Below are 13,560 nucleotides of genomic sequence, written 5' to 3' on the forward strand. Positions count from 1 at the left end.
TGTTCTATTTGTTAAAAAATGCTTGGGCCTGAAAACAGGTTTTGTTCTTTGGTTTCAATGTAGAGTATTTAATTATGCTGTATAATAATTGTAAAAAATAAAGGTAACTACTTCATGGATTTTGCCTATCACGGGTTCTTTTCGGAACGCAACCCCCGAGAAAAACGAGGGTTCACTGTACTGCATCTTTTAGATGTGTTCCTGGCCTAACACACCTGAATCATCTCCTAAGTATGCACTCAAGATCTCCAGAATCCTGCTAATGAGCTCGTTATTTGAGTCAGGTTTGCTGAAGCAGAGACACATCTAAAAGCTGCGGGACACAAGACCTCAAGGCCTGGATTTGAGGATCAGTCATTTAGGTTGTAATGCGATTTAGAAATGAATGAGGTTCACTTAGACACCTGACTGCTTTCACTGGAAGTGGTCCTCTCGGTTCCCGGGAGGATAGAGTGGGCAGTAGGACGCACCATGACCTGAGGAGGACCTCCGCTGCAGCCTCCTACCTCACCATAGGTTGCCGTGGTAGCCGGTGAGCCAGGCACATGCACAGCTTTGAACTCAATTCCCTCGACCCCCATTCCAGTCTTGTGTAGCATGTAGCTAGCTTCTGAGGAAACAGCTGAGATGCCCGAAGCAGCCATGGTTCCCGGACCCGGGTCGGAGTCTTTCCGGAATTTGATTTTCTTCCTGAAGGCGACGAAGAGTATGAGGAGAAAAATGATGACAAAGGCAAGCACTCCAATGCCTATTATTTCCCCCGGTCCAACATAAGACAGTGGCTCAGCCTGCAAAACATTGAAAGGAAGAAGAAGAAAAAAATCATTAAAACATGGACTCAGCATCTCTTATTCAAAGTGTAAGAAAACATACACCATCACTGCCTGCTGGAAGTAGAGAAAGACCAAGAGAAGGATCCACTTCTGGTTATAAAATGATCAAATACATCCAACAACCCAGCAACCGCTGAGATGATTAAACTTAACTAGAGTAAAAGTAAAAATAACTTTTTTTCCCCCTTCAGTCTGTGAAGTTTGGAGTTTTTGCTTTTGACTGAGGTCAAGCAGTCATATGAGGGTAATATGAAATGGAGGTGAAGTCCAGATTTCCATCTATACACAAACTTTTAGGATAGTGAGTAGATTAAATTAACTCAAGGTATGAAAAAGGAACTGCAAAAATCAGACCTTTTATCATTATTATAATTTGGAAAATTTCCCAGTAAGACTGAAGACAAAAATGCATTTTATTCATGTTAAATGAAAGTAGGTAACGCAGGTAACAGATTTAGTTACTCTGGCAGAAAATGACAGAAACACCATTTATAGCATTACATGCAAAAGTAAATGATCAATGCTCCTTTTTTATTTAACAGAATAGATAATGTGGACATTTCAGTTAGAAATGAGTTTTCTTTCCTTAAGCAATATTTTAAAGACAGAAGATCTTGCTCAGTCCAGACGTTTACTGCATATTGGTTGTAAAAGGTTACAACCATTATGTAACCTGCTTCTTATGGCTTTCTCACAAACATCAAAAGCACTTTCTGAACTATTTGCAACTTCAAATATGCAGTATTTTTACATGGTGATTTTAGAAATATTTAAAATGTCCCAAAGACATGTTTCCATTTACTTTTTAATCAGTCATGAAAAAATAGCAAACTTAATATTTGAGATGTTTAATATTGCTTTTATGAAAAGATCTATGTAATCCATTTACGTAACTAAATATTGAGAATCCTTGATGACACCTACATCTCAGTTTTGACCAGTCCTTGGGATGTCGGACATGAGTCTTCTAAATTAAATCTATAATCAAAAATTAAGAAGGATCACACTTGTGCTTACAAGGTCCCACAGCTGTCTGTTGTTGTTTGTCAACATAAAAACAATTTAACAAGGACAATAGAATCTTGTCACAATCTTGTGATGAGAAGCAGATCTTTGAAGTAGATATTTGAAGAATACAATAAATGAAGATGTCTGCAGCCATTACCTGTTCTACAGGCAAAGTGGAATAATTGTTTCTAAGAAATGAAAAAAAAAAAACATGACTTTCCAATGTAGTGATTAAGCAGAAAAGGCTCAGCCAAACTCTTTGAACTCATTCACATCTTCTCATCTGGTGGGCTTCATTGGCCTTCATATTGTGTTTTTTGTTAAAAAATATTCTTAAACAAACCTTTGAGGCATTTTTAGAACTGCTCTATTTATATTAATAAATACAATGGAGCTGTGTGGTAGAAATGTACCAAAACGTGAAAAGGTTTTAAGGGTATGAATGCTTTTGTAAGGCACTGCATGTGTGTAAAACCTTACTTGGATCACTCATATTACTGCTGTAAAATGTGTTTTTAAAAATCATATGCAAATGTTATATTGTTTTATATATATATATATATATATATATATATATATATATATATATATATATATATATATATATATATATATATATATATAAACCCCTCCATGATTGCGTTGTTTTACTTCATTATAAAAGCTAAGTAGTACATGGAGAAAAAAAACAGATTAACTTAACCCATTTTAGAATCAGTCAAACACTTCATTTCATTGCAGACAACTTGAAAGCATCTGGAAATTGCACTAGAAGGAACATAGTGTAATGCATAATAAAAGTCATAAGCATGACAAACTTCAAATAAAAGCTGTGATTCACCCATTACCACACTTTAACTCCTTCAGTGTGGAGACAAGGATACAAATCCCTCCAGGTGTCCGTGTCTCTCAAAACTCCTAGCACTTTCACTGTGCCTCCCAAGTATAATTAGATGAATTACTGGAGTATTTTCTCCAGGATTTATTACTCTTTTAATCCAACTTTGTGAATAGTTAAAACTCTACCTCTGTGTCATCTTCAGGGACCTGATCGTCGCAAAACTGGTCCTCGTATCCATCTGAGCAGTTGCAGTAGAACGAACCGAACGTGTTGACACACTCTCCTCTGTTTCCACAGTTGTCCTGGTCACACTCATTTACATCCACATCACATCTGATGGGCAAGAGACAAGTATATTACCATTCATGGGATGTGCAGAAGAGGACTTTTTTTATTCACTAAAACAATTTGAAAGTGTAGATAAAAATAGTTACACATTTATTGTAAATATGGATGTGGCACATATGGCTGGATGAATGGGTAACATTTTTTTTTAAATGTTACCCATTCCTGTCAAGCATTTACATGAAATTCCACAATCTTCGATATTTTTCCAGACTACTGCCAAACAAGAGGTTATCTCTATGCATTTCCTATTGTCTGATTGTATAAGGTTTTAAATCAAACAGACATGTACACATAGATTCATAGAAAGGTAAATGCCCCCCTGAAAAATTGCATGTGTAGTTTAAACCTCTGCATGAATATGTGTTCATCTTAGGTTTTCATATCAAACACGGTGTCCTGCTGTGAAGGGGAAAGAAAATACTACTTTTTGCTTTTCAATTATTTTTTTCCGTGATAGGATTTTTTAAAACGCTTCGCAAGAGTTTTTTTTTTTCTCTGACGGGAGAAAAAAAAGCTTTTCAGAAGAAGCCTTATTGTGAAACTATCCAAAGTTTTTTTTTCTAATGATAAAAGTGCAGGGAGTCATTAAGTATATAAAGTTTTACTCCTCAACACTTAGATCTGCTGGTCAGTGAAATCCTCTCATAAATATTTTGAATAATGAATACGTTATGGCCTAATTAAAAACAGAAAAATTCAGACTGTCTGCCAGTTGAGTCATATATAAATATTTTTATTTTTACTGTATAACTTGGCTGTTTATGTGGAATGTACAAGTCTTGCTTTTTAATTTGTTGTGAATTAATTTCATTTATTACAAAATAAGGTTTCTGTTTAGGAGTCTGTAGGAACAACAGCTGGACAGTCCGGCATACTCGGCAGATATTCCATGTGGAAACAAACCACTACAGTTTAGGTTGGCACTCTACACAGTACATGCACTCATCTAGTCTGTGCAATGCCAAAATTATACATACGAACTGTTTCAAATATCTAAATAATCTCTCACTAATATTTAGCCAGATATTCTTTAGTAAGTTGCGGCTCAACCACACACTTTCTGTGGCCATCAGCAAGCTTCTGGCATCATTGGAGCTACACATCTGGACACTCCTCATGACAGAATGGGTATAGTTTCATGAAAAAGGCTTCTTTTCTGCCATAGACCCAGAGTTTGTGATCCACAGTTTTTCACCTTTGGGACAAAGCTTAAGGTTAGCCTGCTTTATCTATTGCATGGCATATCTCTATATATGTTTTAAATCAATAACCTGAAGAAGTATCCAATAGTGGCTATGTTTCAGTCATCTGAGCTGGTGATTTGGGGTGAAACTGAAGCATTAGGAAGTTATTCTCCTGCTTTGTTATTTCATGCAGTTTGTGCAATGATCCTAAACACGTCAATACTGGTTCGGAATAAATAAAGTTAAATAATTTGGGCTTCTGAAATAAAATCAGAAAGCCTTAACTTAAACTCTGAGGATTTGTTTACTATACCCAAAGCAGGAAACAAACTATTTTAAAAGAGCTCTAAGGATATGAAGGTTGAAGGCTGTAAAAAGTATTGGACCGACGTACAACTTGCTAGGGGAAATTCATCCAACTATTACAGGAATGATAATATTTGAGCATCCTTGCTTTAATTTTGACCATATTCAAAATGCAGTTTCCAATTTTCATCAAAGTTGTTTGCTGTATGATTATTGCAACGTGAAATATGAACAGTTTAAATACATAAACTTCATTCCATCTTTAGAGCTTCTCCGTCAAAGCAACCAACTCTTCTTTTTGATGAAAACTGCTCCCTAGTGGTGGCTCCACTGAACAGCCACGCAAACGCAGAGGTTATTGCAAAGACAATTACTGAGCAGTAATTAGGAAGGCAGCTACAGACTGATTACAGGCTTTTCAAACAAGAATTATCCTGAATTAAATTAGAACCACCAATTTGTCTCTCATAACAGCAACACTGTGGGTAGTAGGTGGGGGTGTGCATGTTTTGGGGGGCGGGAGCGTTGCACATGACATTTTATGCTTGAAAGAGAGAGTAGCTGCTGATGTTTTATTGTGCTACAAAAAACTAAATCACCACTCTGAGTGTATGTAAACAGTTTGTAAGTGGGGCACACTATTCATTAACACATCTTCTACAGTGTACTATTTAGTCTATTGTGTGGGGGCGTGGGCGTGTACGTGCGCGTGTGTTGGCGTGTGTGTGTATTTAATGCTTTTTTTAAAATCTTACATAAGTCCCCTGAGTCCTCTCGGACAGCCACAGAGGAATGCATTGCCAACAGCTTTGCACTCTCCACCATTCTGGCATGGGTTTGGCATGCAGGATGTTAGTTCAACTTCACAGCGCCCCCCAGTGAATCCACTGCTGCAACTGCACATGAAGCCTGTTGGATAAAGATTAGATTTGTTTATTTAATGCGATATTTCAACAATCATGCTGAAAAAGGAGATTCATACAGAATCATTTTATTAGAACAAAGATTTTGAAGTACAAGAAAGAACAATTTACTGTAGGTATATGGTGCAAAAAGATCATGTTATTTGGACTTAAACCTAAAATTTATAATTATAACATAATTATAATCACTATAAAAACAAATGTTTTTTAGTTCTATCAAACCATTAGTTCATTTAAATAAATGAAACTCATATTACAGAGATTCTTTAGATGCAAAAAGATATAAGGTGCTCTATTATCAACCTTCAAAACTGTGACTATCCCCAAAGCCTGTGCAACTTTTTCTATTGCACTTCTTTGTATTAATATCCTTAGATATATGATTCTCAAGACCCAGCTTCAATGATCCAGTCATGAACAGTTGTGAATGTTTAAGCTATTACATCTAATTTTTGCATTTAAAAAATCCGTTTTGGTCTTATCATTTCCTGCCAAACATAGTAAGAGTAAAATAAATAATAAATAAATAAATAAATAAATAATAACACTTAAAAATATAGTTCTGCGTGTACAGTAAATAAGTAAACTAGAAAAAAACTGGAACTGAATTAATGAAAAATAATGCTTCAGATGCATCTCTAGTTGGTAACATTTAAATGTTCTTTTAGTAAAAATAAATGTAACAGTTTGAGTTTAAGTTGTGGTCATCTGCATACATACAGACCTCCAAATGGCAGGCTGCTGCAGATGGCTCCATTGAGGCATGGCTGGCTGATGCATGGATCTGGATAAAGAACACAGCCCAGCTTGACCTCACTCAGCCCGGCTATCTCGGCGTAACGGCTCCTCTTATTTTGGAGTGGCAGCTCGTTACCGTTCAGCATCAGTGACCCCAGGCAACCTTGGAAGCCATCCTGGGCTCTCGCTGGGCCCCTCACTGAACGCTCTCCAAATTCTGGCCCTCCTCCCAGGCTTTCCTCAAGTCCAAAGATAGGTCTCTCACCTGGTCCGTTCAGCAGCCTCACTTGTGCCCCAAAGAAAAACGAGGAATCAGGAGCGAGTGGCCAGAGACGGACTGGGGCCTGTGCCGCTCTGCGACGTTCCACGTAACTGTCGTCCAGTGAAAGAAGGGTGTAGTTTCTGGTCAGCTCTAAAGCAACTGAATGCCACAGACCATCATTTATTGGTCTGTCTGAGATGCCCATGACCCCAAGGGTGTTGTCGCAGTCCAACTGGAACCACAGTCGACCCCCTTCAATCTGGTAACAAAACGTTTCTGTTTTACAGTTTTCATTACAAAACAGTTTAATCTGCAGAAATTAAGCAGAAAAGCATCCAAAGAACAAAAGAACTACATAACTGCGGTCAGTTTTTAAATTTACCTTTAGCATAGTGCAAGGATTAACACGAGTGAACATAATGACTCCTCTTGTTTGAAGCGTTCTAACCCTGAGGCCAAGTCTCATCTCTCCGCTCTGGACCCTCTCTGTCACTCTGTACTTGATGTAGCTGTTTCCAGAAAAACTCAGAGAGGTCTGACCTACCCAGTCATACCAGGAGGAGAAACAAGTTTCAATTACAGCTCAATAAACCTTTATGCTTTCATATACTCTTTACAGTCCAGTTGAGAAAAGCTGAACAAAGTGGCCCAGCAAGCGAAAATAATGAAATCATACCTGCACACTCATCCAATCGCTCAGGCTGACACTGGCAGACAGATGGTGCTGTTGGACCAGAAAGGACACACCGCATATCGTCTGGACAGGACTGACCTTCACAAAGTTCTACAGGGGTTGGGCACGTCCCTCCTGTTTGCAAAACGGGATGGACACATAAATAACAGAACAGAGCAGTTACACTCATTTTATCAACCACCCATGCAAGACAATAAATCCTTAGAATTTATAATGATTAAAAAACACTACCTTCAAGTCCGCAAAAACAATTCATGTCCTGAGTATTCCCTGACTCAGTAAAAACTAATACATTCAATAGAAAAGAATAGAATTCTGAGCAAGAATTGATTTAAGTTTATAATACCAACTTGGGAAATGTATCTGTCGCAACAGCAGAAAACAAAACCAAACACACTATATAGTAAAATATACATGACCACAAAAAAATAAAATGTGCAAAGTATTACACTCCCCAGTCAATTGATTAAGTATGCCAGCTCGATTGCTTTTTATTGCAAATAGTACCTCAGACTATTAAATTACAGCAACTCATTGCATGAGGACATTTCGATGGGCTGAAGATAACTTTCTAGAGTTCAAACCAAGCATCAGAGTGGGGAAGAAAATAAATTTAAGTGAGTCTGAAAGTGAAATGTTTGTTTGCGCCTGTGGGATTGGCTTGAGTATTAGAGAAATTGCTGACCTAATAAGATTTTCACACACAACCATTTGTCACTTTTTCAGAAAATGGTCTGAAAACATAAAAAATAAACTCTCCAGATAGCAGCACGCATGTGAAGGAAAAAGCATTGTTGGTGTCAGAAGTCAGAGAATTGGAGATGGTTTCAGAGGATAGACAGAAAACGGACACACATGGACAAAACTGTTAGTACCCATCTGTTAATTACCTAAAAGTCCACAATGGTTACTGCAATAACTTAAACCTATAAGTAATAATGAATGGATCAGTGAAAACCATACATTGCTTTTGAAATGTGGCTCAACATAAAAAAAATTAAACTAAACATGCCTGGACAAAAATGATGGTCCTGCTAAAAAAATTGAAAATAATTTGACCATAGGTACGTGTTGTCAATGATAGGTGTCTTCAAGTTTGTAATTAGTCAGTCTGCTTTTTTAAATGTTTAAAAATGGTCACTGTTCTGTTTGGTGACATGGTGTACCACACTAAACATGCACCACAAGAAGCCAAGGAGAGAGTTGCCCAACATAAAAACAACATTATAAAGAAAATTATAGTTACACATGTTAAAGGTAAAGAAAATAAGACCAACTCCAATCACCGTGATGTTCCTGTGACTACAGCTGCAGATATTATTTGTAGGTTTAAGGTCTGCAGGACTGTAGCCAGCTTCCTTGGCTGTGACCACAGGAAGAAAATTGATGACGGATTGAAGGGAAAGATAAAATGAATGAACAAAAATTCCAGAACAACCTCTGAAGAAGGTTGTCATTGTTTGAGACATAGTGGACTTCATGGGATATAATCAAGAAGGAAAGCAAAGCATAGTTTTATGTCAAGGCACATCAAATCTATATTCTTACACGCAAAAATGTTGCATACCAAGACAAGAACAGAACAACTGTCTTTAGTCTGAAACATGGAGGAGGCTCAGTTATGTTCTGGGTCTGTTTCATTTGTTTGTTTTTTAAAAAAGATTCCGTTGAATTACAATTCAGAAGCAATGTCTGAAGATCACAATTCCCTGTACAGTTTTATGTATTGTTACTTTTCTCTGTAATAATACAATTGTGTGTATTATTACATAAAAATGTTTTTTTATTTTTACAAATTGTTGAAGGGTATTAACAACTTTGTCCAAGTGTGCAGTGTAAGTAACCAAAAAAAAAAGTAAAAAGAAAAAGTATGCAGAATATCATCTCTGAATGCACATTACGTCAAACTTCAAAGCAGATGGGCTACTATAGCAAAAGACAGGAAAGCATCAGTTAGCACTTCTGTCAGCTAACTACAGACAACTGAGTCAACAATTCACACAGGTTCACCAAAACCAGACTACAACAGAGTGAGAACCATTGGATCACTTAATACTGACTAAGGTTAATGTCATCCAGAGAAGATGGCCACAAGTTGAAGGAAACACGGTAGTGGAGAAGTAATGATGTGGGATGTATTCTTTTGGCACACTATGGGTCATGTGACAAAATTCATATTATCTCAAACTGCCTTTTTAATGTGGCAATGTATTTACTGTAATCCAATAAGCAGATCCATATAGAGCACCTTATGAATGTGGTGAAATGTAAAATTTGCATAGGGGATTTGCAGGTGACAAATATGCAGCAACAGCATTATGATATTACATCAATATGGACCAAAATCTCTGAAGAGTGTTTCAGACAAACTGTTCATTTTATTCCATAAAGAATTAAGGCAATTCTAAAGAAAAATGAGGGTCCAACCTGGTACTTGGAAGGTGTCCCTAGTAAAGTGGCCAGTCAGTGTACATTTGCATCATCACAAAAATATCTTAAGGAAGTTAAAGTAGAAGTGTTGACCATTTGTAAGAATAAAATTTTTGGAAAAAGTGAAATGTTCACCTGAGCAAGTGCAGCTCTCTGTGCGTCCAAACCTGGGCAGCACCAAGGTGATCCTTTCTGTGTTATAGGTAACAGGCAAACCACCCTCCATCACCAGCGTGTTTTTACACTCCATGTCTCCACAATCCAGCTTCCCAGAACAGGTGCCGCTGATTAAAGCTGCTCCAGCAAGGGCACCTCGCATCTCACCGCGTGCTGCTGCTTCCTCCAGCTTTGCTGCCAACTCCTGCTGGAAGTAAAACCCCTCCATCCGTCCAGTGCCTAACGTCTCTGGTCTCTCCACTGCCAGAACCAAATCGATATTAGATGTCCCTGTAACTGGCTGCACACCAAGTATGTGAAGAGGATCCTGCTGCCCTGGTAACCATTTCCAGCCTGCTATAGCTCGTAAAGTTACTTTAATCTGATTCAGGTACCGTCCAAGTAATTCCTCCCATGAGATGGAGCTGAATCGCAAGGTCAGGGCACTACGCAGCAAAACATCAGTCACCTGTTCAACCTGGACTGACACATCAGCTATGACAGCAAATCGTCCGTCACTGATTGTTGCGTTCATCTGGTATCTGAAAGAAGACAAGAACATGTAATGGATTTTCACTCAGGAAGTTTTTTCCGGAGCAAACTTTTCGCTGTATGAATTTTAAGTTTGTGTAATTTGCATGTACCTCCCAGGTTCCAAGCCTGGCAGAGCAACAACACTCCCATCTTGTCTGTTGATCTTAAACATGCTCTTTGGATGAGGCTTGTGGGTAAAAGACAGGACATCATTGGGGTCACGGTCTGTGGCATAGATTCGGCCGATCGGACCACCCGGAAAAGTATCCGTTGACATGACGATGTAGATCTCCAGAGGGGAGACAATGGGCTTGTACTGACTGTTACCGATGACTCTCAGAAACACCCAGGAAGAAGAAGTAAGACTCGGTTTACCCGAGTCACTTGCCTATGGCATCAAAAGAGGACTTTAGACGAGGAATAAATTAACAAACTATATACAGACATGTATAGAAACTACTTAAGGTAGAATATGGTTAGGTTTCTAATGTTAGAAGTAGCTGGTATTGTTATCATATTAACCAGGTTACCCACCGAAACCTGATTCAGTCTACAAATGAAATCACATATTTACATACAGTGTATAAAAAGCATGCAAGTATTTAGTTTTAACCATTTCATTAATAGAAAATTCTAAGATTATGTTTAAAGGGTTCTAAGTTATTCTTGGATATCCAGGTAACTTGGTTTCAAAAACCTCCATAAAATAGTGAGTGAAAAACAACACATCCAGCCATTACCTGAATTTCAAGTATGAATTCTCTGGGTGCTTCAGGACCGAACACACGGTTGGACTTTAGAGATCCAGTCTGGTCCAAACGGAAGAAACTACCTTCATTTCCTGCCACTATGCGAAAAACAAAGGGGGCACCATTTCTAGGGGAGTCTTTATCACTTACTGACAGTGTTAGAAGGGGGGTGCCAGCAGCCTGGTTGAGCTGAAAGTACAGTGATGAGTTTGAAAGTCAAAACACCAAAGACCTACACAGAGGACATACACACCCCCTCACACACACCCCTACCTGTATAATGGCTGTGGAGTTGGGAGGAGCAAAGACCGGAGGGTTGTCGTTAACATCAGAGATGTCGATGTTAACGGCGACAGTGGAGGACATGGCAGGAGAGCCGCTGTCAAATGCTTGTACAGATAAAGTGTATCTGGATACCTAGAGGATAAACATGAAGATAACAGACTTCATTAGATGAGTATTTTTGCAATCCTGTGTTTGCTAATCTAAAAATTCTAATTCATACAAAATACTGTAAACTTCATATTCATTGACAACCAAGAAAGGGATGTGTAAAAAGCCTTGAAGTAATTTAAAGTTTTACTCTCACTAAAAACATCATAATAAGCCTACAATTTAGTTTAGTACAATTGTGACTAAGGATGTTACGGAACGTCAAAGGTGATGCGTATTAAGAAAAACCCTTACTAGTTCTCTGTCAAGTCTCTTATTAACTTTAAGTAGTCCAGTCACAGGATCAATCCAGAAGTGATTGGTCCGATCACCTTTCAGAATTGAGTAGGTAATTCGTCCATTCACTTGGCTATCCAGATCTTCTGCCAACACCTTCACAACATGTTGGAGAAGATAGAGATTAGTAAAAAGACAAAAAAGGGAGACAAGTGAGTGCCAAAAACAAATAAGGACTAAGAATTACCCTTGTAACGGTCTGTCCTATGGATGCATCCTCACTGATCAGAACATTATAGATATCCTGATCGAACATTGGAGCATTGTCGTTGACATCCATGAGGTCGATGACAATCATTGTAGCAGTGCTAAGAGGAGGGTTCCCATTGTCCCAAGCCTCAACAGTGATGTAGTAGTCCTTGCATACCTCAAAGTCCAAGTCATCAGTCACTGTAATTGAGCCTAAAAATATGCTAATTGTTGTTAATTAAACAAAAACGTTAAAACAAGACTTTATATAATCTAACAATGTAATGCTTATTAAAATAGGATAGTATTCATTCAAATATTGTACAATACAACATATTGTACAACAAGCCACATCTTTCTCACCCAGTTTTCTGTTTATGTTGAACTTTCCCAACTCGTTGCCTGATCTGATGCTGTAAGTGATCTCGGCATTGGGTCCAATGTCAGCGCTTGTTGCCAATATGCGCAGAACCTCGGTTCCCACGGCGACATCCTCAGGGACAGTAACGGCATAATCTCTCCTCTGGAAAACTGGAGCATTGTCATTCACATCCAGGACCAAGATAGTCAAATCAACCTGAGTGACAAAGAACAAAAATTGGAAAACTTAATATGCTGCGTTAAAATAAAAAACCTACAGATCACTTAATGATTAATGTTTTAATCATTAAACATTTGAAACATTAAAAAAATACAAGCAATTGTGAGATCTCACAATAACAAAGCTGGATCTTGTGACTTGCTGAGTCACTGCTGATGTCTAACTTATTAATTTTTTAAAGTTTTTTTCTGTTTTTTATGTCTAGATGGGAAATTAAGAGGTCTTTGTTTATTATTTTTTGTGTATTATTTACTTTTAAAGTATTAAACTTTTCATAAAAAAAATACATGCAGAATTGTTATGACCTTTGTAGAACAACTGATAAATAAATGACAGTAAATTAATTTTTCTTTCATCCTTTGTTAGACTATTTTGTCTTCCTAATTTTTTTCCTTATTTCTTCCAAAATGAATGACATTGCATCGGAATCCTCTCAATAATTGTCTTGTGTAAATATGTATCAATAAATTTGTTGGTAGTACTTACCATCCAAACATGTAATATTGCTTAACATATGTTAAGTTATTAAACGAGTGATTTAATAATTTTAGTTTGTGTATGGGACCCATTTTAAAAGCCCCAGAGGACCTCAGAAAGACCAACATACTCAGTGGAAGTGCAACACTGTTCCAGTTTCCCTGCTTTCCCTCTGACATTGTTAACGTCACCTACCCCATCTTTTCTGTCCCGGCCACTGAAAACTGTAATGATATTTTATCTTAATTAAAATCTACCCTGTTATTAAACTAATCTCTCTAGTAAACAAAGTGGCTTCACTCGCTGGCATATGCAAGCATTAATTTCTTCACGCATATGAACAGAGATACAGAATCACATCACAACATAGTGCTTACATTCTAAAATCTCTGGTGCCACTAATCTAAACTGTACTACAGACAGATATGGTGGTGATCATTCAGATAATTTTGATAAGATTGTACACTGAGACATGACAGCCACAAAATTATTAATTAATTTATTAGTTAAATAATATTATTTTTAACTAATTAAGCTTTTGAAAGAATGTTTTTCCCT

The 13,560-nt window shown here is 37.6% G+C and overlaps 1 protein-coding gene across 1 annotated transcript in view; it reads right to left on the bottom strand.

The window, feature by feature from the left end:
* The window catches only part of fat3b (FAT atypical cadherin 3b), an 81,932-nt gene that overhangs the window by 14,916 nt on the left and 53,456 nt on the right, over nucleotides 1–13,560 (bottom strand). Inside the window, exons 36-48 of the mRNA XM_032576388.1 lie at nucleotides 12,288–12,501; nucleotides 11,923–12,137; nucleotides 11,694–11,831; nucleotides 11,280–11,423; nucleotides 10,998–11,195; nucleotides 10,368–10,645; nucleotides 9,703–10,265; nucleotides 7,120–7,251; nucleotides 6,826–6,983; nucleotides 6,168–6,702; nucleotides 5,276–5,429; nucleotides 2,868–3,015; nucleotides 405–788 (exon numbers count right to left, since the gene is read on the bottom strand). Coding sequence (XP_032432279.1) covers nucleotides 405–788; nucleotides 2,868–3,015; nucleotides 5,276–5,429; nucleotides 6,168–6,702; nucleotides 6,826–6,983; nucleotides 7,120–7,251; nucleotides 9,703–10,265; nucleotides 10,368–10,645; nucleotides 10,998–11,195; nucleotides 11,280–11,423; nucleotides 11,694–11,831; nucleotides 11,923–12,137; nucleotides 12,288–12,501 — 3,261 coding nt within the window. The remainder of the gene's footprint in view (nucleotides 1–404; nucleotides 789–2,867; nucleotides 3,016–5,275; nucleotides 5,430–6,167; nucleotides 6,703–6,825; nucleotides 6,984–7,119; nucleotides 7,252–9,702; nucleotides 10,266–10,367; nucleotides 10,646–10,997; nucleotides 11,196–11,279; nucleotides 11,424–11,693; nucleotides 11,832–11,922; nucleotides 12,138–12,287; nucleotides 12,502–13,560) is intronic.

The sequence above is a fragment of the Xiphophorus hellerii genome, chromosome 11 (genome assembly GCF_003331165.1).
Source record: "Xiphophorus hellerii strain 12219 chromosome 11, Xiphophorus_hellerii-4.1, whole genome shotgun sequence".
Classification (NCBI taxonomy): domain Eukaryota; kingdom Metazoa; phylum Chordata; class Actinopteri; order Cyprinodontiformes; family Poeciliidae; genus Xiphophorus; species Xiphophorus hellerii.